General features: G+C 39.4%; 1 protein-coding gene across 1 annotated transcript; it reads right to left on the bottom strand.

Annotated features, from left to right (window-relative positions):
* Positions 1–10,825: 10,825 nt before the first annotated feature.
* LOC126721066 (UDP-glucose flavonoid 3-O-glucosyltransferase 6-like) lies at positions 10,826–12,549 on the bottom strand. Its single transcript, XM_050424064.1, has one exon. It carries the CDS (start codon positions 12,430–12,432, stop codon positions 10,978–10,980), a length of 1,455 nt encoding a protein of 484 aa, XP_050280021.1. The 5' UTR covers positions 12,433–12,549; the 3' UTR covers positions 10,826–10,977.
* Between the last annotated feature and the right edge of the window lie 10,350 nt (positions 12,550–22,899).

Raw genomic sequence — 22,899 nt, 5'->3', positions numbered from 1 at the left:
TAATTTTGATCAATCGAACCTGTTTTTCGACCGATCGAAATTGCGATTAAAAATTCGGTTTGGTTCTGTGTGTTTCGATCGGTTCTCAATTGCTGTTGGATCAATTGAAGGCATTTTTGATCGATTGAACCTAATTTTCGATCAATCAAAAATCACATAGAGAGTTTTTTAACAACTTTGAGTTTCACGTGTTCATCACTTTTTCAAAACTTTTCAAACACTATTCTCTCTCTCTTCGATCAGTCTAAGGGTCAAAGCAAATTTTTGTCGTTTTCCACCGAATCTTTTGCAAGGTTTTTGTCCTCTAAGGCTAGTAAGACCTTTATACCCTTCCTTTTTCATTTATTTTCAAGTTTCATGCATTTTTGCATGCATTTTAGGGATAATTTCGAACCTATGAACATTTGGGGATTTTGATGATTTAAGAATTTTCTTTCACATTTGATCAATGGGGTTTTGTTATGGGATGATATACAACTGTTCTATGTGAATTAATTTGATCAATTTGTTGAATTGGGAAAATTTGGAATTTCTAAGGCTTGAAACTACCCGAATTGGGGATTTTGTTCAATAGGGTTTAATTTGATGAAATTGGCTTATTGGATTGATTCATATGATCATTATAATGAGTTATCTATCTTGTGTAATGATCAATTGGTCAATTTCTTGAAAATTGTACAAGTGGTTTTTCAAAATTTTGGGGTTTTTGATATAAACTCTATGCTCAAGCCAATTTTGTGATTTTAAAGTTAAATTGAACTTATTCTCACTACATTAGAGCATGCATCATTTGATTATATTGTTCATGCATCATATAGATTGTTATTTTCTATATTTTTGGTGCTAACTTGCAGTTTCCCTTGGTTTTTCTTGTTTCCTTTTTGTTTCTTTTCTGTTTGTCTTGTCCTTTCCTTAGCATCATGTCTAGGAAGACTAGAGCCAATAGGAAATCCTCTTCTTCTTCTTCCCCCACCTTTGATAGTGAGAGGTTCCTGAGTGAGAAAAACCAGGAAGCGTATGAGAAGCTTAACCTTAAGAGGAACATTTGGGCTGAGAGAAAGGTTCTGTTAGATGAGCTAGATGGTGAGATTAGGAGAAACTTTAAGCATAGGGGCTGGTTACCTTTGTTGGATGTTGATCATCCTCCTCCGGCTACCTTGATTAGAGAGTTCTATTCGAACCTCTTTGTCCAGTCCTATGATTCCAACACTCTTGTGAGAAGTTGGATATGGGGTGATGAGTACACCATTACTCCTTCAGTAGTGGCTGCTGCTCTTCGGGTACCAATGGTTCAGCATCCTATCTACCCGTATGATGAGTCTTTGCCCCTTGATGACATAATGTCATTTATTACTGGTACTTCTATCTAGTGGGGTTCCGATCCTCGGATCACCTCTCACGAGTTGACCAAGACTCATTATCTTTTCTTTCGGATTTCTTGCCATTCCATCTGGCCTATCTCTCATCTACACACCATTCCTTTGGAGAGATGTGCGTTTTTGTATGCTTTTATTTCTGATGCTCCTATGAGCTTTCCTCGTCTTTTTATTCGTTCTTTGATTGAGGTTCATAGGAGTAGTTCTACTGCTCATGCTCTTTTCTTTCCTGTTTTTATTCACCGGATTTTGTTACATCTAGGTTTAAATGAGTTTCCGGCTTTTGAGCCTATCCATATTATCGCTCCTATAGGTGCCACCTTTCTTAGGTAGAGGGCTGCTCAGATGAGAGCTAGCTCTAAATGTCCTAGGGTTGAGTCTTCTGGTGTAGCACCTTCTCCTTCCTCTTCTATAGGTGATACTACGGTTGAGGAGTTTGTTGATCCTGCTGCTACTGCTGCTGCTACTACTGCTGTTCCTCCACCTTCTACTTTGGATGATTCAGACATTCGACGTATGTTGGAAATTGTCATGACCGTTCAGGCGGCTCATGGTCAGCTTTTGGTGGACATGCTTGATGAGCTTCGTGCTTTGTGAGAGGATCTAGAGCATATTAGACGATCGCCTCCGCCACCTCCTTTTGATGATGAGTGATTACCCTTTGGCAATTCGTCACAAAAAGGGAGAGTACATATGTAGAGGAGATTTTGTCGTTAGGGGGAGATTTTTTGTATTTGTGGAGCTTTAGATTGTATCTAGGTGCTTCATCATGTATTTACATTTTTGGCTCATGATGTATTCTTTGTTTTGATTGGGTTATTCATGATAGGGGGAGATACATTGATTGTATATGTTTTTTGTTTCACATTGCTTATTGACTGAGTAATATATTATTAATAAGTTATTAAGCAATTAAAAATTATAAGAAAATATTATGATAAGAAAAGTATGCTGAATGTATTATAAGTTTGATGGAATGTTTATGATAAAATGATGTATTATTATGTGAAAGGAAAAATGATGTATTTTTGTATGAAAGTTCATAAGTTATTTTAAGAATAGTATGAAGACTATTGAAGACTATTTATCAAAGCTGGCATAACCATAACATATATGATTTACATGCATTCTTATTAAATGCTCATGGAACTTAAAACCATACTGGGCTTTGTAGCTCACCTTATTATTTTTCAATGCATAGGTTCTTTCTTGGAAGTAGCAAGAGTATTCAAGGTGGCAAGGGATCTATGGTTCACGTTTGTTAGAATGTATGGTTCTTTTGTTGTATAGAAGATGTAGTTTTTTGTTGTATAAGAATCAAGATGTACTTGATCCTTTTGAGCAGAGACGTATTTTTGGAACCTTAGTTTGTTATGTTTGTTTGGAACCCTAGTTGTATGTCTTAGGGGTTAGATTTGTAAATAAGAGTTTTTGCTAAACGTTTAGTTATGTAATATTTACACGAATACCTCAAGTTTTAGCCAAGTTGTTAATCTTGCAAAGTTTGAAAGTAATGAAGTTTTAAATTTTTATGAATTTTGTATATTATGGCTTTTAAGCAAGGAACGAAAAAAAAAAAAAAAAAAGACAAGAAATGAATTTTGATAAGCACCTTCTGCTTTAGTTGGTTCGTGTTAGTATTGAGTTAACCTTGATATTAATATGCCGGTCATGCTTTAAGAATCTGAAGTACAGGTTTGCATCGTGACACATACTATATTGTACAATTCATGTGCACTTCCATGCACTCTTATTATATAGAACTTTTTACACATGATACAACATGATAGAATACGTATCGTATGACACTAATAACAATGTTTGAAACAACATCTATGGATGGGTCTAGGATTTACAAGTAGGCTTGGTTAAATTAAAATGTGTTAAATTGTGGGGGGTATGGTGGTTGGCGGAATTGTGCCACCTAAGCTGTTCGGGTGACCATTTTATGCTAATTAAATATTTTCGTATTATCATTGAGTGACAAATAAATGACTCATTAGACAAATTAGCATTTTCCTTGAGTTAGACGATGAAAATGATCACATTAAAATGAGTTAAAAAAAAAAAAAGAATAAATTGACACAATTAAATTTCCAAGAAGCAAAATGAAATTTACCGTAAAATTTGAGGACCAAAAAAGTGCCTTTTTTTGGTCTTCTATAAAGTTGTTCTATGGTTATCAATTTTTTAGGCTTAAAATACTACTAATAAAAACTACCAAAATTTTCTAAAAGCTTTTAAAATAATTCCTGTTTATTTCAAATTATTTTAATAATATATATTATAATATTTTTTTTCTTGGAGAAAAACTCTGTCTTACATAGTATTTACCACAAAACCTATAATAAATCCTGTTCTATTATATTATTAAAATACTTTCTCTAATTTATATATTGTTGTCAGCTCATGCATTGGTATGGACATTGTACTAATGTACATTAGTAAAATCTCTACGCAAATCCTCTTGGGCAAATCCTCTTGTCGCGTAGTTCAAATCAATAGTAAAAACACAAAAAACAAAAAAAAGAATATATTATGGTTCAAATCAGATGTATCCTTTTTTTGGCTCCAAACTTTATTTGAAAAAAGGGATAATACCATTGGACAAAACTTATGTACAATACATTGGGTGCTGTTCTTTAAATTCCTCATTTAAGATTGAACCATGTGACTACTTAACTAAAAAATACACTTCAATCTCATGAGAAAATATTCACATGGTAGAATCTTAAGAGGGAAATCTAAGGAACAACACCTAAGTATTGTACTTAAATCTTCTCCAATAGAATTAATACAAGCTCGTTCAGTACGTATTAAATCATAGATCTCATTAATTTGCTGGGCAATCAGAAGGAAATAAATTAATATTACTATCTGAACTTGTAATAATGTTAAATCATAGATCTCATTAATAGATCTCATTAATTTGTAATAATGTTATAATAGGGTGGAGAAAAGAAATAAAACAGGAAAAATTAAAAGAGTTGTTGCACTAATTATTAATTTGTGACTGAGTAAGTAAAGAAATCCTGGATCTCCCCTGGTTTTTTATCTCCCATCTTCTCCTTTCTTCTTGTAAAAGAATACTCCTTTGTTTTTTTATGGGAAATATTGTAACTTTTATTTTATAAAGAAGAGAAATACAATGCATCTTGAATCAATACCGATTTAATAATTGGTAGACTTTCCTCTATTCAAGTTACAAAATTATCAATTTCTTTGGTGTTTTTTGCCAAAAAAATGAGTTGGTTTATTTCCTTGCCGCTTCACGTGTTGTAGATGAGTCCGTTTGAAGTCCTGGAGTCTATGTTGAGTATCAGCAATGAGGTTGGCAATAGCAATCGGTGGGGTGGTGGAGCCATTAAGCACATCAGAGATAGTGCTGGAATCTGTTTCGAAGACAACATCCCTGATGCCGATATACCAAGTAAAAGAGACAGCTTGGTCAATTGGCCTTTACTTCAGCCTCTAGGGGTCCCAAGGGTAGCTAGAGATGCTTAATCAAAGTTGCAACCATTGCCCCCTCATGATTTCGAATCACTACACCGAGGCCCACCAATTGGTTAAAGATGGTAGCATCAATGTTGGTCTTGTAGTACAGGGGGGTTGGGGGGACCTAGTGCTTGTCTTGGGCTTGTCTGTGCTAAGGTTTTCGAAGATGGGCCGGCTGAAATTCTTCATTGACAAGGCTGGCTTTGAGGAGAATCTCATAGCTAGGTTGTCTCGAGCTGCCACGCCGTGTCTTGCTTTGGTCATACCACATGCACCATGCAATAGTAACGACAAGTTCAAGCGACTCTTTCCCCACATGCTGGAAGAAGATTAGGTGCCAAAGTAAGTCCATGAAGTCTTTGTAGCAGATTCCTTTATCGTCAAAAGGGATACTCGAAAGTGCCCAAGTCTCACGGGCTCTGGTACAGTCCCAGAAAAGGTGGCCACTAGTCTCCTCAGCCAAACTACGAGCTTCACACTTCACATCCTCAAGAACCTAGCGATGGCAAAGGTTGACCTTTATGGAAGCATATCTTAGTAAGCTTTCCACATGAATGTTTTGATCTTTTTTGGGATATTGAGGCCCCATACGGTATGCCAGAAGGAGCTTTTTTTTTTGGCTGTTAGATGTGCTTCCTGAGGTTGTAGCCAAGGTGAGGGATAAGGCTAGTTTATAGGCACTGTTGACAGAGAAAGTGCCCTTAGGAGTGTATGCCCAAACCAAACGGTCCACGGGTCGCCGTCTACTACTCGTTGGATACTGAGGATGGTGTTAGTGACATTTGGGAGGAAAACACGGTGGATAAACTTAGTCTTCCATTCCCCGATTTCCGTATTGATGAGTGCATTGACTGTGGCATCTTCAAGTAAGGTGTTTTGTGGGGATGTGACCCGAAAAGTGGAAAGTTTCGGCAACCACTTATCATGCCAGATGCTCACCTTGGCCAGCTTGAACAACACCTTGGGCAACCATGATACTCCGCCATGCAAAGGATGTTTTGTTCCTAGATCGGCATGAAGGAAGCCACTATGATGGAAATAGCGTGCTTTGAGGGCCCGATAGACAAGTGATTGTGTGTTACATTGCAATCGCCAACCATGCTTAGCCAAGAGAGCCAGATTAAAGGATTTCAAATCATGGAAGCCCAACCCCTCTTCCTTCTTTGGTACATAGACCTTGTCCCAACTTAGCCAAGTGATTTTGTTTTTACCATTTGTTTATCCCCACTAAAACCTACAAACCATGCTAGTCATTTCATCACAAATGGTATTCGAAAATTTGAAACAGTCATGGTGTAGGTGGGTATGGCTTGGGCAATCGATTTGATGAGAATCTTATTGCTTTCTTGTGAGAGAATATTTTCCTTCAAGCCAAAAAGTTTGTTGTTGAATCGTTATTTTAGAGCACGAAAGGTATTCTGCTTTGATTGACCCACTTGGGAAGGCAAGCCGAGATATGTTTCATGTTGTCGTATCACTTCCGCTCTAAAATAGTACGTTATATCATCTTGAAGGTATTGTGGTGTGTTGTGGCTGAAGAAGAGGGATGTTTTTTCCCTATTAAGCTGTTGGCCTGAGGCTTGTTCATTGATAACGCCTTAAAATGTTTACTTGTTATATATTTATGTGGGTGTTATCTCCTTATTACTATGATTAATTTTTATAATTAAGCCATGATTTGCATTAGTCCCTATTATTTATCTTTACATAATTTCTTGAATAAGATGCCATTTATTATGTGTAATTTTCTATTTTCAGGAAATCATGTAAGAAATATGAGTTTGTTGGAATTTCTGAGAGAATGGAGGCCAAACTAGAATTAAAGTGGAGCTAAAGGACCATGCTTAAATGTCTAAGGAGGTGTAGCTGGAGTGCTTGGATCGTCTACCATAATTGGAAGCTTCAAATAAGGAAAGAAATCAAAGAGGCAAAATTTGAAAAGAAAAAATCTGATTTGAGCACTGATCAGTATTTTGGGCGAATCACTCTCCTCAAAAATCCAATTGACACAAGGCCTGATGGGTTGGAATGGTGACTTAAATATATACAACTTTACAGTTTTGAGTTTGTTGAAATTCTCAATATTTGAAGGCCGAAATTAACTGACAAGTTACTGCTGTAAACCTGGACGGAAATTAAAATAGTAAAAGTTTCATTTTTTTTGGACACTTTTATGTTAGGGTTTTGAATGGGGGCTTTTGAGAACGAATTTGAGAGAAAACCTTGTATTTTCATTTCTCGAATGGCAGCCTAAACTCTTTGCTAGGGCTAGGGGTTATGTTTCTTCTATACGGTATGGATATTCAATGTGATTCTTTCTAAGATTTTATCAACAACATATTTGATTGTTCAATTATATTTCTTTTGATGTATTAGTTCTTCTATGCTTTCAATAAGTTCAATCATGTTTTTCTTATTGTTTAGATGAATTTCTAAGAGTTTCAAATAGAAATCAGGTTTTAAAGTGAATGAGTTTTTTTGAAAACTTTTCTAACCACATTATTAATCTAGGTTATCATGCGTTCTTGAATTGTCTTAGTTTAATCGAATCATAAGTATTTAATTTTATAAGAACAATCAATTATGAAATATATAATTTCTTAGATCACAAAGAATTTCATATCGATATAGGGAAACATCCTGATGCCCTAGTATTTACATTATTGACTTAAATCAGTTATCAATGTTATTCATGTTTACGATTACCAGGAAAAAATTATTCTTCATCTTCACTAATAGTTTTTTTTTTTTTTTTTTTTAATTACATTGTCATTAAGTCTACCTCGCTCCTTGTGGTTCGACCTCAGTACTCCGAGAATTATATTGTTACGATCTCCTACACTTGGGAGTAAGCAAGTAGTCATAAGTGTCCAAGATTTGTGCTAGCTGGTTGCATTCCTCTCTAGTCACCTGACAGAAAATGATATTGTCATCGGCAAAGAAGAGGTGTAAGATCTATGGGCCATGTGGGCAAGTGGCCACCCCTTAAAGTATTCTAGTTGATGTGGCTTGGCAAAGAAGAGCTGACAGTCCTTATGCACAAAACAAAAACAAGAAGGGGGATACGGGGTGGCCTTGCCGAACGCCCCTTTTAGGGTTGATATGGTTCTGGGGCTTCTCGTTATGTCTAATGGAAAAAGTAACAGAGTTGACAATTTGCATCATAAGGTTTACCCATTTTCTGCATAATGACTTGTAAATAACCCCACTCAACCTAGTTAAAAGCCTTGCTCATGTCAAGCTTTAATGCCATCTCCCCTATCTTGCCCTTCTTCTTTTGGATCAAGTAGTGCATGGTTTCAAAGGCCATAAGAACATTATCAGTAATGGGACGGTTAGACATGGAGGCACTTTGGGTCTCACTAATAATGTTAGGAAAGAAGCGTTTCAACCTATTTGCCAAGACCTTGGGTGCAAGCCTAGAAATGACATTACTAAGGCTAATGGGTCGATACTGTGTAATCTTGGTGGGGTTCTTTATTTTTAGGATGAGGATAATATGAGTTTCATTGAATTTAGGGGGAGTAATGCCCAAGTTTAGATAATTTAGTACTGCCTTAGTGACACACTCACCAGATAAAGACCAGAAATGGGGGCATACCGTCGAGGTCGAGAGATGTTTTTGGGTGCATTTGCTTGAGTGCTCGGTGGACCTCATCAGCTTGAAAAAATTCTGTTAAGCATGCATTCATGGCCTCAGTAACCACTGGTTGAACAACAGCAATAAGGGTTGAAGTGAATCAAGAACAATCCCCTCCATAATGTGGTCGTCTTCTTGCGAGACTCCGTTTGCACATCAAGCTAGCAATTTATGTCTCTATAGGTCTTAAGGACTTCGGTTTCATGAAGCTAAAGGTCCCTTTCCAAACGTTGAAGTTTCCTTTCTAAGGTGCAAGTGGCTTTCCAACATGGCCAAATTCGACTTTGTTCTATGCCTTTAGTCTATCTCTACAACTGTCAGGGCAGTTTGTAATATGTGCACCATTGGGCTTATAGAGTCCCTCAAGCCATGCATCTTGGAAAAAATTTTCACAGCGTGGGTTCCAGGACCACATGGCTTCAAAGTGAAAAGGTGGCGGGTATGTGGTCTGTAAGGCTGAGAGGTGGAGAAGTGGATGGCTAGCAAAGTGGTCGGATGTGGACATGGCAATGTGGTGAACCTTGGTTCTAGGGAATTTTGATCTCTATGTGGTAGTAGCAAGTGCATGGTCCAAACAAATGTGAGTACAACCCTTGGTAGGATGGTTACGAGATCATGTAAAAGGATACCTGACATAACCAAGGTCAATTAGGCCACAACTGTGAATAATTGCAAGGAAACAGTCCATTTGTCAAGTTGGTCTTAAGCTCCCTCTAGCTTTCTCATGTTGGCGAATGATATCATTGTAGTCTCCAATACAAAGCCATGGGAGAGTGTTTGTCCAAATGAGGGATTCGAGCAAGGTCCATGTCTCCTCTCGTCTGCTAGCGTCAGGGTGTTTGTAGAACCCGGTGAGTCACCATTTTTTACTTGTGTTAGCACAAACCACATGGGCATCAATAAACCGATGTAAAAAAATTATGACATGTACCTTGGTTGTAGGTCCAATGTTGCTTTCAATTATTCAATTGCTTGATGGTGAGCTTTGTCTCCATTAAAGAGACACAAATAGGAGCTTTTTTATTCCATACTCTCTTGAGAGCGTTAACTGTGCGATGGTTCCCAAGCCCCTAACAGTTCCAGCTTAGGATACTCATTGTGACCAGCGGCATTGCTAAGCAATTGCCGCCAATCCTAAGTTTTCGCCATAAGTTTGCTTAAAAACTTCATGTCTGCATCTAGTCATAACTTTTATCGAGACTAGCTTTGTCTTCTGTCATAGTAGTCAAGTTCTTTATTTATTTATTTATTTATTATTTTTTTTTTTTTTATGCCTGTGGATTTGTCACTAGCTTCACTAGTGTTCATTGCATGTTAGGTCAATTCAAGCCTTTTCCATGTATGTAGCTTTGGGCCTAAGGGTTTTTCTGAGATGATGTCTATGGAATGTTTGATGAGAATCTATGCCCCCGAAATGATAGTAGAAGAATGCACTACCTAGGGTTGTCAGAGGTTTCCCATAGCGGTCCGCAGCCAGGCTTTGTACTGTTGCTCATCCTTTGATAGTGTGCCACCTTTATCGATCCAGAGTTTGCAATCCTTCTCATCGTGGTTTAATATGCCGCACCAGTAACAAAAAATTGGCATGCATTCATACTGATAAGATATCCATTGTGACTTGGATTCACCCAAGTTTACGAACCTATCCCGATAGAGAGGTTGGTTGATGTCAATGTTAAATCAGACCCATATATAATGACCACGACATTCACCATTCGGAGACTCATCAACTTGCTCCACCATGCTCAATATTTTTCCTATAATCTCGACATTGTTCTTGGTCAAACATCGAAGAGGGAGACTATGGATTTGTATCCAAAAGGATGTCTAAAGAAACATTGCATTATTAGCGAATTCATTGTCCTTTGGTTTGAACAAACCTATCAAATACTTATCAAAAGACCAGGATCCTTGTGTGAGGATTTTCATGGTGCAATGTCATCGTCAAAAATTATCAAGACTATGTTAGAGCTAAGGTTGCGAACCTCAAAATTCTAAACAGAGCACCACTCCTTTGTTAGAAGAAAACACAAGGAGGATAAAGTAAATCAACATAAAAAAGAAAAAAAAAAAGTTAAAAGACCAAATAACCCCCCCTCCCCCCCCCCCCCCCCCCCTCCCTATTTAGTCCATATATAACTTTTTAAGGATAACAATGTAAATCTGCTCATATCCGTTTCTTTACAATCATGTTGTTTGTCGTTTAACTCTTTTGGTATCGTTTCTTGCACCACACACTTTTTCAATGGTATTAAGTTAACCGAGCAACAAAACTAAAAGACTCCACAAAACTGCCATCCAAATGCAATACAAAACCGTTCAAACTCTCACTTTTTATATATAGATTAAGATTAAGATTAAGATTAAGATATAAGATAAGGGCTCAGCCTAAAAAAAAATAAAAAAGAAATGATTTAGAAACATAAAGCACAATTAATGAAAGTAAAATAAAAAAACACAATAAGTTCATGGCATACTATCTGTAATAACATCATCAATTATTCGACCCAATGAAAAGTGGGAAGATCCACCATCCATCAAGGCCTTCCTACCTTTTTCAGTCATCTCCTTCACATTTTTCCTAATCTTGCTGTCATTCTCCATTAGTTGCTTTATTCCCCTTTCAATCTCCTCAGAAGTCACAATAATTTGGTTATCAGTATATTCTGTTAGATAATCCAACACGATCTCCGCAGCTAATTCCATCTCCTTGACCATCTCAAAGGCATTAAACTGTTGTTCAGCATAGAGTGGCCATGTAGCAATTGGCACACCAAACCAAAGGCTTTCCAATATTGAATTCCACCCGCAATGCGATACAAAGCCTCCAATTGCAGGATGTGATAAGATTGCCACTTGTGGAGCCCATCCAATGATCTTTCCAATCCTAGCCGTCCGATCCAAAAATCCTTCTGGCAAGACTTCCTCCAAATTCTCATGCTCAGTGGGAAATGCAAAGACCTCTCCCTTTGGAGGGGGTCGGCGTAAGGACCACAAAAATAGAAACCCACCTCGTTCTAATGCTTTTGCAATCTCCTTCACTTGATTGTCACCAAAACCTCCCCTACTCCCAAAGCACAAGAACACCACAGATGATTGAGGCTGATCATCAAGCCATTTCATGATATCAGACCTTTGATCACCCGACCCCACATGACTATCTTCACCCTTCAAGTTCAAGATGGGTCCCACAGGGTAAACAGGTGGAGTATTTGTAGCATCAGAAAATGAGTGAATTGCATAGGATTCGAGTTCCAAAAACGTGTTCACAATGATACCTTTAGTTTCTCTCCACCTTCTAGCATAATCAAGGATCAGAGTGCCCCCTTCTCTGTCGAGCACCACACCAGGCAAGACCCTAGCTGGGATTGGGTTCACAAAACTTGACAAGACCAACTTAGCATCTGAGTCTTTGAACTCAGTTATATCCTGCTTTTGCTCATCACGAAGGGTTTGGAGATGAAGCATGAGTCTGAGAAAGCTTGCACTCGATGGGAAAAACAAATAAGTAGGTACCCCAAAGTCATTAGCCACGTCTACCATAGATGAACAGAACATCTCGACCACAAATCCGGCAAGTCGAGGAGAGTTAGAACCTGACCTTGTCTCTTTGAGCTTAGTAACAGCTTCTTTAACATGGGGTTTCTGACTTTCAATGAATGAAGAAACGAAAACCATGGGGTTGGTTTCTTGTTTGAAAGAAGTTTGAGGGAGATCAATAAACTGTATACATTCAGTATACGAGGAATCATTGAGAGATTCGATGTAGGCGGCCAGCTTGGAATCTATTGAAAGCCTCATGATGAGGACTGTGATACAGAGCCTGTCATCTCGAGCAACGAGAAGCTTTGCAATCTCCAGTATTGAAACGAGGTGACCCATACCCGGTGAAGGAACGAAAACTAGCTCTGCTTTCTTCATTGGACACACTGGAGAGTGACAATATCAGAGACGTGTAGAATGCTCACCCACTTCTTCCCTTTTATTTATTTTTGGATAAGCACCCACTTCTTCCCATTGGCTGTATATAATAAATCTCTTAGATTCTTTATATATAGCCAAGGATGACATCATGGCTTTGCTGGGATTTGTATAAATAAACCTTATATAAAGGATACATGAGTCAAAATTCTTTTGAATGAGCTTTTATCTCATGCGCATGAGACCTGCCTCTCAAAGGCAGGTAGGTCTCATGGTATCTTATGTGCCTGGCACATGAGAGATTTTTCCCTTTCGTATACAAGATAATTGGTGAGATATATATATGATGTCTCTTGTATATCTATCAAAATGTGGAAACTTCATGTCCACGTATACATAATTAAAAAATGCAAAGAATTTTCTCGCATTAACAGCAATAGTGTTAAAACATTTCGCTTTTAGCATTTAAGAAATGTATTTTTATCTATTTTACTACTTTACTTTACAATGCATAGGGAAAGTGATTATACCTTCATGCAAGATCCATATGGTGGAGGAGGAGACTCTTGGTAGAGGTCCTAAGGGTGGAGGAAAAGAAGAGTTAGGAGAGGAAGAGTAAGTTTCACTCAATACCTTGAGTCTCAGGAAGATCAAGATATGACAAGACTACTCAACTTCACTAGAGCTCAAGAGAGAGGAAGAGAGGGGGTTTTTTTTTGTGTGCTTTGAAATGAAGGAGATGAGGGGTTTATATAGTAGTGTTGAAGGAAATATGAATGGAAGACCATTTAATGAGGGTTAACAAAGAATCATGAACCTAGACCTCATTTTAGCCTTTGGGGAAATTTGGTGCATTAAATGTGGAGATTGATGAGAGTGAGGAGCAAGCAAAGTTCGGTTTTCCCGTTGCTGCTGTAATAGCCTGTAGAGCCAACTTCGAAAAATCATATCTGACTCAATTCTGATCGGAATTGTCTCATTCTTGTGCTCAAATTGAAGCCTCGGATGTCTAGTTTCTGGGAAAATTAACCTCATTCACAGATGCAATATATTCTGAGAGATATTGATGAAATAGTGAGCAGAAATCATTTGTTAGAAAATGGTTTCAGCATAATTAACATTAATAGCTCCCAAATTAGCTCCCAATTAACATTAAATGGCTCCAATCACTCCCATTTCAGACTTAATTGGTTCCAAATTTATCCTAATTAAAAGATAATTGCACAAATTACTCATTGAATAATTAATGTTTAACTATCTAGTTAATTAGGTGTGTGCAACTCTACCATAAAATGTAGTCCTAACCAATCAAATTATGACACATCATCATTCTCAAATTGATTATACTTATAAACAATTGAAATAAATTGTTCATAATCACATATAGTCGGACTCAATTTGTGATAATGTATCTCGGTCATTAAAATTTGATTTGATGATAACTTTCAATCTGATGGTCCGATTATGGCTTATGACCAGTCGATTTGATCGTTACAACATCAAGATCATTTTGGTGAAATGAGATTAAGGATCTAATGATCATAATCAAGATGAATATGTCCAAAGTGAAATTACCCTTTTACCCTCCATGTAAGGTTAAATACGGGTTGCAAATGGGGTGTCAACAGGTGATTAAGAAGCTACTCTATCTCAATCTTGAACCGTGGCGACCAAGGGGCTTCTCTACCTTGATTTGAATGGGAGGTAACCAAGAGGCTTGTCTATCTTGGAACCTGGGGCGATTAAGAGGCTTCTCTATCTCAATCTACATCTGGAGGCGACCAAGGGGCTTCTCTACCTTGATAGACTTCTCTATCTTGGAACCTGGGGCGATTGAGAGGCTTCTCTACCTCAATCTGAATTTCGAGGTGAGCAAGGGGCTTCTCTACCTTGATCTAAATGGGAGGTAACCAAGAGGCTTCTCTATCTTGGAAACTGGGGTGATTGAGAGGCTTCTCTATCTCAATCTTGAACTATGGCAACCAAGGGGCTTCTCTACCTTGATCTGAATAGGAGGTAACCAAGAGGCTTTTCTATCTTGGAACCTGGGGTTTTGCCTGCAAAAGACCAAAATTTGGGATTAGATTTTAAATGATGGTTGCGCAGTTGTTCCACTATTTTGAGATGTGTGATTTTCCTCTTTCTCTTTTTCTTTGACTTGAATTTTCCTCTTTAGAAGGAAAACCTTGATTGATTTTTGTAGTCCTTTGAAAAAGTTTTTTTTCTCTCTCTTCTGTTTCTTTGAAATTTGAAATTTGAAATTTGAAATTTTCTTTGAAAAATGATACCCTTTGTTCTTAACCATCCTTGAAAATTTATTTACCTTCCTTCAAAATTGAAATTTTCTTGAAATTGATACCGTCACTCTTCAAAAATCTTTGAATTTTTTTTTTTTAATTTTATTTCATCTTTCTTCTTCCTTTTCTTTTTTTCTTTTTAAAAAAAAAAAAAAAATAGGGGGGGGGGGGGAATTTTTGGCCCCCTTTTTCCTTGTCTTCATCTTTTTTTTTTTTTTTTTTTTCACACTTCATTCTTCCTCCATTGTCACTATTCACAAGCTTCTTTCACTTGCATTTTCTTCATCCTCCCACCATTTCTTCCTTAGAAAATCACTTCCCTAAGCTTCTAAACTTGCCCTCATTCATTTCCCTCAATATCTTTTCAGATCTTTGTAGACCACCTTTGCAACAAAACCATTTTTTGAAACCCATCTTCAAAGCTTCATTTTTTGCATTGTCAATGGCATCTTCTAAGGGACCATCTTTTCTTACTTTCAATGGGAAGAAATGCCACCCATCCCTTGAATGGAATGAGGAAGAGGGGCTCCTTCGAGGCCCTAAGATCCATGCTCCACACTTCAAAAAGGACTCCAAGGTGAGCTCATTTTTTTTTTGGTTTCTTTGTTGGCAACTTTGTTGATTTTATATTTTGTTGAGAGCTTGATGTTGAGACATTTTCATTTTGTTGTTGTTTGTTCTTGTTGGAATTTTGAACATTCTATGATTTGGTTGGAAACCTTTGTGTGATCATGTTGTGCTCTTGGCTTTGGGGCATATTTGAATTGTTGAGTTATTTGGCATGATGAAATTTGGACAATGTTGATGACTCATGAAGCATGGCAATGTATGTAACTTGTGGTATTGTTGAATGAATTTTGACTTGAATTTTATGGGTATTGAAATCATGAGAACTTGATGTGTAGGCTTGATTGAACAAACTCATTTTTGATGAGTGTGGAAATTTTGTTGGAATGTGTAAGTCTTATTTCATGTGCATGGAAACTTTTATGGGTATAGGTATGGGTATGGAAAATTTTTGTTATGGTATGGATTTTTGTGTTGGACGTGGGATTTTTTTTTGCATGGGATTTTTTTGGTCATGGATTTTTTTTTGTTGGACTTGGAAAAATTTTTGTTGGGTTTAGACAAAGGATTCTTGGCATAGGATTTTTGTTGGTCATGAATGGACATCTCAACGATTGGCTAAACTGTGTTTTGCAGAACCTCAAGAGTAGAGGTAGCCTCCAGACGTTGAAAGGCATGTGGGAGATATTGTCCCCGGAAATTAAGAACATCATTAATGACGCTGGCTTCCAAACCTTTTTCCAAGCTCTATTGGATCATGATACCAATGAGTACAAGGATCTCCAATTACTCATTGCTTTCTCAGAGCGATTCTGGGACACTACTTGCACTTTCCATTTTCCAAGCATGGGTGAGGTGATGTTGACACCCTATGACTTCTCAGCCATTACTGGCTTGAAACTGGGTGGAGAAAGAATTAAAGTTAATGATTTCATCACCTCAGTAGAGATTAAAAGTCTTTTGGGTGTGATGCCTTCAAAAATTAGGAGCAAAAATGTATCCTTGATGTGGCTGTACACCAATATTAAGAACTGTAAAACTATAGCAATCGGCACCCGCATGTTCATGCTTCTCTTCATTGGAACTCTCTTATGTCCAGACTTGGGCAGTACTGTTGTTGACGCCCGGCCTCAATTGGAAAAAACCGTCGGGCCTTTGTTCGACCACCCGCCGTGGCGACGCCCCCGCGCGTGCGGGCCCGTTGGAGACCCCTCTCGATAATGGTGTGGTTCGCGTGGAGCTTCGGGTGCTCTCTCTCTCGGGGGAGGAAGGTAGGTCTACCTTTGGAGGTGTGGCAGGAATCTTGGCCAAATTCTAGGTGATTAACAAAGGTAAGTGAAAGTCGCCACCAATCATTGGGTTTTTCTAAGGTGTGATTGGTCACCTGTTTCTAGTTGATTTTATTACCAATCCTAGGCTAAGAAAAAGGGCATTTTTCCTAATATAATGTGAATGAAAAAAAATATTGATTCCTGAGTCTGGAAGTTTGGTTACATGTGGGGAAGGTGTTAGGCACCCCACAACGCCTATCTAAGGACAGTCATTTGTTTTGATAAAACCTTAATTTTCGGAGATTGGCAGGAAAAAATCTGATTTTGGTATTGGCTTTCGGGGCTTTGCATGCCTGGGGGGCTTTGAGGTTTGGATTTTGAATGGTTGTTGTCCCAATCTATACTTTCCTAAGGCATTCAGGCAAAGTACCAGATTTCTCTGAGGAAAATTCGACGACATGTCACCTTTCTTTCGCGGTGGAAATTAGGCATCGCTTTGCCTTAGGTGACATGGACTGTGACAATCACATCGGAAGGGCGAGCAGGTATATATATACATACATCATGCACAATGCAAGCACACAAAGCAGGAAAGTAAATGCCTACATCCCTAGAGCGTGGCCCAAAATATAGGTGCAGGAAAGAAAACAGGGGTCGCCATACTCTAGAGATGAGGACGAATGGTACATGGCATGATATACCTAATACAACCCATCTAAGAGAGAAATAAGGGAGGAAGGAAGGGGGTTTAAAAGAGTACATAACCAAATGGGAGAGGCTAGACCCCTAAATCTACTGAACATAGCCGCTTGGCTTATATCCACATGCTCGCATCCTCACCCTTTTTGCTTGTGCCTGGGAGACCGTGCCCTAGCTCCATGCGTCCTCACTCCATGTGTGTACATGCAAAGGCATAGACAAGAAACAAGCAAACAAGCAATGGAAGGAAAAGATGCAAAGAGCATATGAAAGAGGCATAAAGTAAATAAGCATGATAGACATGGCAAGCAAAGAAACAAGAAAGCAAGAAAACAATCGAGAAGGCAAACAAGCAAGAAAGCAAACAAAAGGTGGTGTCCGCGAGGGACAAATGTAGGTTTGGATCGAATGTCCATAACTTCATTGTGTTGAAACATGGATGACACACTAGCAAGCAAGACTCATTCATGGACATGTGAGCAAGCGTGTAAAGATGCATAGAAAGCCAACGGGTGCGAACAAACATGGTAAGCATAGCATCGCATGGAGCGAAAAGGGAAGGGTATGTATGAGGCAACCTGGCATCCGGAAATGCTTCCCAAATGGTCACATCCAAACAAAGCCTCATGGGCATCAGATGTAACCAAACAAGATCAAGCCCGCAGAGGGCGTCAAGCATGGAAAAGCCTAGAACAAGCATAAAGTATAGAAGCAAGCAAGCATAGAAATGCAAATAGGATGATCCAGACCCTTTGATGTGGGCCTTGGCGTATGGACGATGACAAAGACCATGGGGTCTAGATCGGGTCTTAACCATTAGGCCAAAACACAAGAAAATGTGATAAAAGGAACAAAAGGGCTACAATAGCACATGTCATGACAAACAAGGTCTAGGCCTAAACACATAAACATGGCATGAAGCATGCAAGCACATAGATGATGGCATAAAGCATGTAGAGAACATTGATCTAAGCATGTAAACACACCGATCTACACATATATGCATGGAAATACGCATGTAAGCATGTGGATATACATCTATGCAAGTAGATAAAAACATAAAGGCATGGGAGAACGCAAACCCAAGCATACAAACATGTGAGTGACATGGACATAGGCATAGGAGCATAGAACATGCATACAAACATGTAGATCTAAGCAAGGCATAGTCGGAGACATAATATCAAGCATGTGAGCATGTAGACCCAAACATCAGTACATGGGAAAGAAAAGATCTAAGCATCTAAAGTATGGCATAAAGCATAAAACATGTAGAAGAGGCAACTAACACATGAAAAAACATGGAAGCAAATGGAAATAAGCTAAAAAGCATGCTAAAAGCAAGATAAAGCAAGAATCATGCTAGAGAAAGCAATAAATCATGTTATTAAGGCAAAAAGAGCAAGATAAATGCTAGAAAAAGATTTAGAAAGTTAGGGGCATGGATAGTAGCTAAAAAGCTACATCCATCCCCTTAAACCCCAAGTCCAAGGTGTAGAACCCAGGAAAAGAAGATTGGGTATAAAGACAATACCTTGTATTTTTGGTGAAGAGAAGAATCAAGAGGCTTTGATTTGTTTTGTGAGTGTTTTTGTGTGTAAAAACATGTTTCGAAGAGAGGGGAAATGTGTAGAAAACGTTCGGGAAGAGAGCAGGACCTAGGAAGTTTTTTTTTTTTTTTTTTTTTTTTTTGTCTGGAGGTGCCTGGGGCCTTTTATAGCCCTGACACACTTTACGAGGCGGTGGCCCTTCAAGTACCGCCACCTTTAAATGGTCTTGGATCGGGTTGATCTTGAAACCCTAGAAAGATCTTGACTTCTTATTTCTAAAAAGGTATGGAACTTGAAAATCCAACGGTCGGATCAAAAGTTATGGCTCCAGGAAGTTAGTGGTGCATCGATCGGTGTGTTAACCAGTTTTCGTGATATCTCGGCCGTTTTGACTCCGATTTTGACCCATGAGTAGTCGTTGGAATGAGAATTTGATAATATTCGCAATGGAATTAGTTTCAATCCATTCTAACGGTTGGATCAAAATTAGGGTTTTGGGGGCCCCCTAAGAGTAAACTCTGAGTCAAACTTGGTGAAAATTGCCAAAAATCTTCGAGAAGCTTGGGTTTGATGTAAAACTATGAAAAGTACCATTTTAAGGGGATTTTGACCTTGTTTGACTTTTGTCCAACCCAAGGTTGACCAGGGGCGTTTTGGTCATTTTGACTTTAAGAGGCACTTTGAGTGCTCCGATGTCTAAACGGGTTACGCCACGTCATTCTAGATGTTTTTGCAGCCTCATGGAGAGAAAATAATATTTTTGGATTTTTTGGGGTCCAACACGCAAATCGAGGCGAACAAAATACGATATCAACAGTTGCCCTTTCTTTATTAGATATCTCGAGTGCAAGGAGAGGTGTTAGATAAATAACATGATTTCAAATTTTGTTGCCCGCAAATTGCTTGCGGAGGCTACTCATGGATCAAGACCAGTTTTTACCTAGTTGGATCGACCTACTACAACTGCTTCTAAAATATTTTCTAGACTTGTCTCTGAGCTCTGGTGAGGAAAAGCCCACCCCCCCCCCCCCCTTTTTTTTTTTTAACCAGGTCAACAGTCAAATGTTGACTTGGTCAATGCTGATTGGCGGCCCTTTAGGGTGCGCCGGGCTAACCTGGCGGCCCAAAAAGGTGCGTTGGGCAGCTCAAGTTCTATAAAAGCCCCTTTTTGGTTCATTGTGATCTTATTTCACTCTTTCCTTTTACTTCTCACTTCTGAAAAATTCTCTTGAGCAACTTGCGAACTTAGTAGGTCTAGCTTTTTGACTTCAGTCTGCTGCTTTAGCCTTTTTCTGCACTTGAGGTCAGTGTCTAGTTTTCCTCTTCTCTTCCTTTTTTCCACAAAATGTTAGTAGCAATACCACTAGGGATGCATGCGAGTTTTTATTTTATTTTTGGTATTTTCATAAGTATATATATTTTTGCCATGATTTATGCCATGCTATCTTAGGAAAATGCATATATTTTTTGCTTTTTGTCTGTGTTATATGGGTGTGTAAATATGTAGGAATTTAAATGCTGAAAATAAAATGTGGGACATAGGTAAGGGGACTTACCTGGTAGTCGGGAATTGTGGAAATGGTGAGACATACGGCACGGGTGCTAGTTAGCCTCAGAATAGGATCGGACAAAGAGAATTGTGTGATGGTGAGCGTATGGCATGGCTGCTAGTTAACCCACGGTAGATTAGGAACTTGGAAACTTCTCAGTGACTTGATAACTGTGATGGCGAGGCATACGGTACAGCCGCTAGTTAACCTCAAGATAGGATGTGAGCATACGACACAGCCACTAGTTAGTCCACTGTAGATCAGGAACTTGAAAACGTTTTAGTGACTTGATAACTGTGATGGCAAGGCGTACGACATAGCCACTAGTTAACCTCAAGATAGGATGTGAGCATACGACACGGCCGCTAGTTAACCCACTTTAGAGATGTATGGCACTGCCGCTAGATAGCCTCCAAATAAGATGGGAGCATATGGCATGGCCGCTAGTTAACCCGTTGTAGGATGTAAGCATACGGCACGGCCGCTAGTTAACCTACTGTAGAGACATACGACATGGCCGCTAGATAGCCTCCAAATAAGATGCGAGCGTATGACATGACCTCTAGTTAACTCGCTGTAGGATGTGAGCATACAGCATGGCTGTTAGTTAACCCATTGTAGAAACTCTTGTTAGAATCTGTTTTCTTGTGAGAACATATGCTTGACTTAAACCTGCACTTAGGAAACTGTGTTAGTTTATAGGCATTGCTGTTTGTTTCATGGGCTTACCACTTGTGTCTGAATTTCTAGTTGTTTCGCAGATTATGCCTCAGAGGGTGAGTTCCAAAGGAGACTGGGGGAAGGCCTCTGTTTATGCTACGTCCCATGAGGACTCTTCTTCTGATGATGAGACTATTTCTACTGGTGAGCAGGTGGCTTGAGTTCTGCATAGCCATTTTGACTGTGGGGGTGACGACTTCAGGCCCACCGTCGGGATTCCCATGGAGACTTGATCCAGGAGACAGCGTTCAGCTGAGACAGTTAGTGCTTCCTATGAGTCTCGCACTATTTCTACTGGGACTTCCTTATGGTGCATGCCGGTTATGGAGAAGGGGGGCTTGAGTGGAGCGACAATGGCCGAGGATCTCATATTTGACCTAGAGGCCAATTTGTTAGGCAATGAGGAGATCGATCCAAATCTGGGCACCCAAAGGTGCAGTTTGAGGCCGAGATTCCCACCACGTTAGGCTGGGGCTGATGCTTACAGTAGAGCGGTTGATGACAGTATCAGGGACATTCACCTCCAGCGGGGGCTGAAGGGGTATCCTTCCATTCAGGCGCGGAAGGGACAAGTATGCTGTCTTCATTTTTCGTCATCTAGATCCCTGTTGAATGCATGTGCTAATGGGTAGCTTTTGGTTCTGAATGCAGGGGCCCGACAAGATCCTTGGTTGGGGTGCTTGGTCTACTTTCCTTCGGCAGCTGTCTAACCCTAAGACCAATAGGCATTATGCAAATTTCTTGAGAGAGCAGGGGTTCGAGGATTTTCTAAGGATCCCTCCATATACCATGAGGCACGGGATTGGGGAGGCTTTGGTACGGCGGTTTCATGCCAAGACAGGCACGTTTCATTTGAGTTGCGGAGTATGCTATTCTCTCTCTAGACTGGATGGCCATCTTGGGCATTAGATTCGATGGATACCCGATTCCGACTGATGCCATGAGCTTTGAGATGGCTTGTGAGCTCTTGGGGATTCCTCTCCAACTGATGGAGGTCACGAGAGCGTATTTTAGGCCTATTGTGTCACCACAGATTCGTACTGAGTGGCTGTAGGGTAGCATCCCCTAGAGTGTAGCGCCGTCTGACATCCACCTTCATTGGTTCTTCATGTATTTCCTCGGTAGTTGCTTTTTTGGCAACAACCAATTAGTATTGACCTGTTAACTGCTTTGGGCTTTAAGAGCAGTTTCAGACGTTGGGAGTTATGACTGGGGGTCTGTCACTTATGGCTTATTCAAAGCTTTCTTTAGGCGAGCTTCACAACAGGATTTCAGGAGCCTGGAGGGGTATTGGCAGATCTTAACATGGTGGGCCTACAAGTATATTCCAGCCTTGTGACCATGGTTCATGGGTTTATTTGTGACTGTTTATCCTCAAGCTTATGCTTGGTCTCTCTACACTATTACCAAAGTTATCCTAGTGCAGCCGGTTACTATCATTGTGGCCTTGGATTGCATCACCTGGGGTAAGATAGTGGTTCATCCTTATGATGGCTCAATGCTGGGGAGATCTGAGCTTATTGTTGCCCTGTTGAGTTGGGAGTTCTTCTTGGCTGAGAGGACCTTCAATTAGGCCATGCCGGTTTTTGGAGTACCTAGGGATCCACCTCCTCTCGGTTTGTCATTTGAGTCCATCGCTGTGGACAATCCGAATTACGCGACGGGCTCCTTCGATGCATATGTGGATACTAGCATAGACTATGCCACTTGGTTTGCAGCGTCCTCTACAGGACCTATTATGGGAGACGTCCTTATGAGTGGGGGCAGAGTGCCAGGAGGCATCGCTCGTGCCCAGGTAGCTTTTGAAGCTAAA

Source organism: Quercus robur, chromosome 4 (assembly GCF_932294415.1).
Source record: "Quercus robur chromosome 4, dhQueRobu3.1, whole genome shotgun sequence".
NCBI lineage: Eukaryota > Viridiplantae > Streptophyta > Magnoliopsida > Fagales > Fagaceae > Quercus > Quercus robur.
Note: the sequence above shows the minus strand (reverse complement) of the source record. Positions and strands in the feature narration are given on the sequence as shown.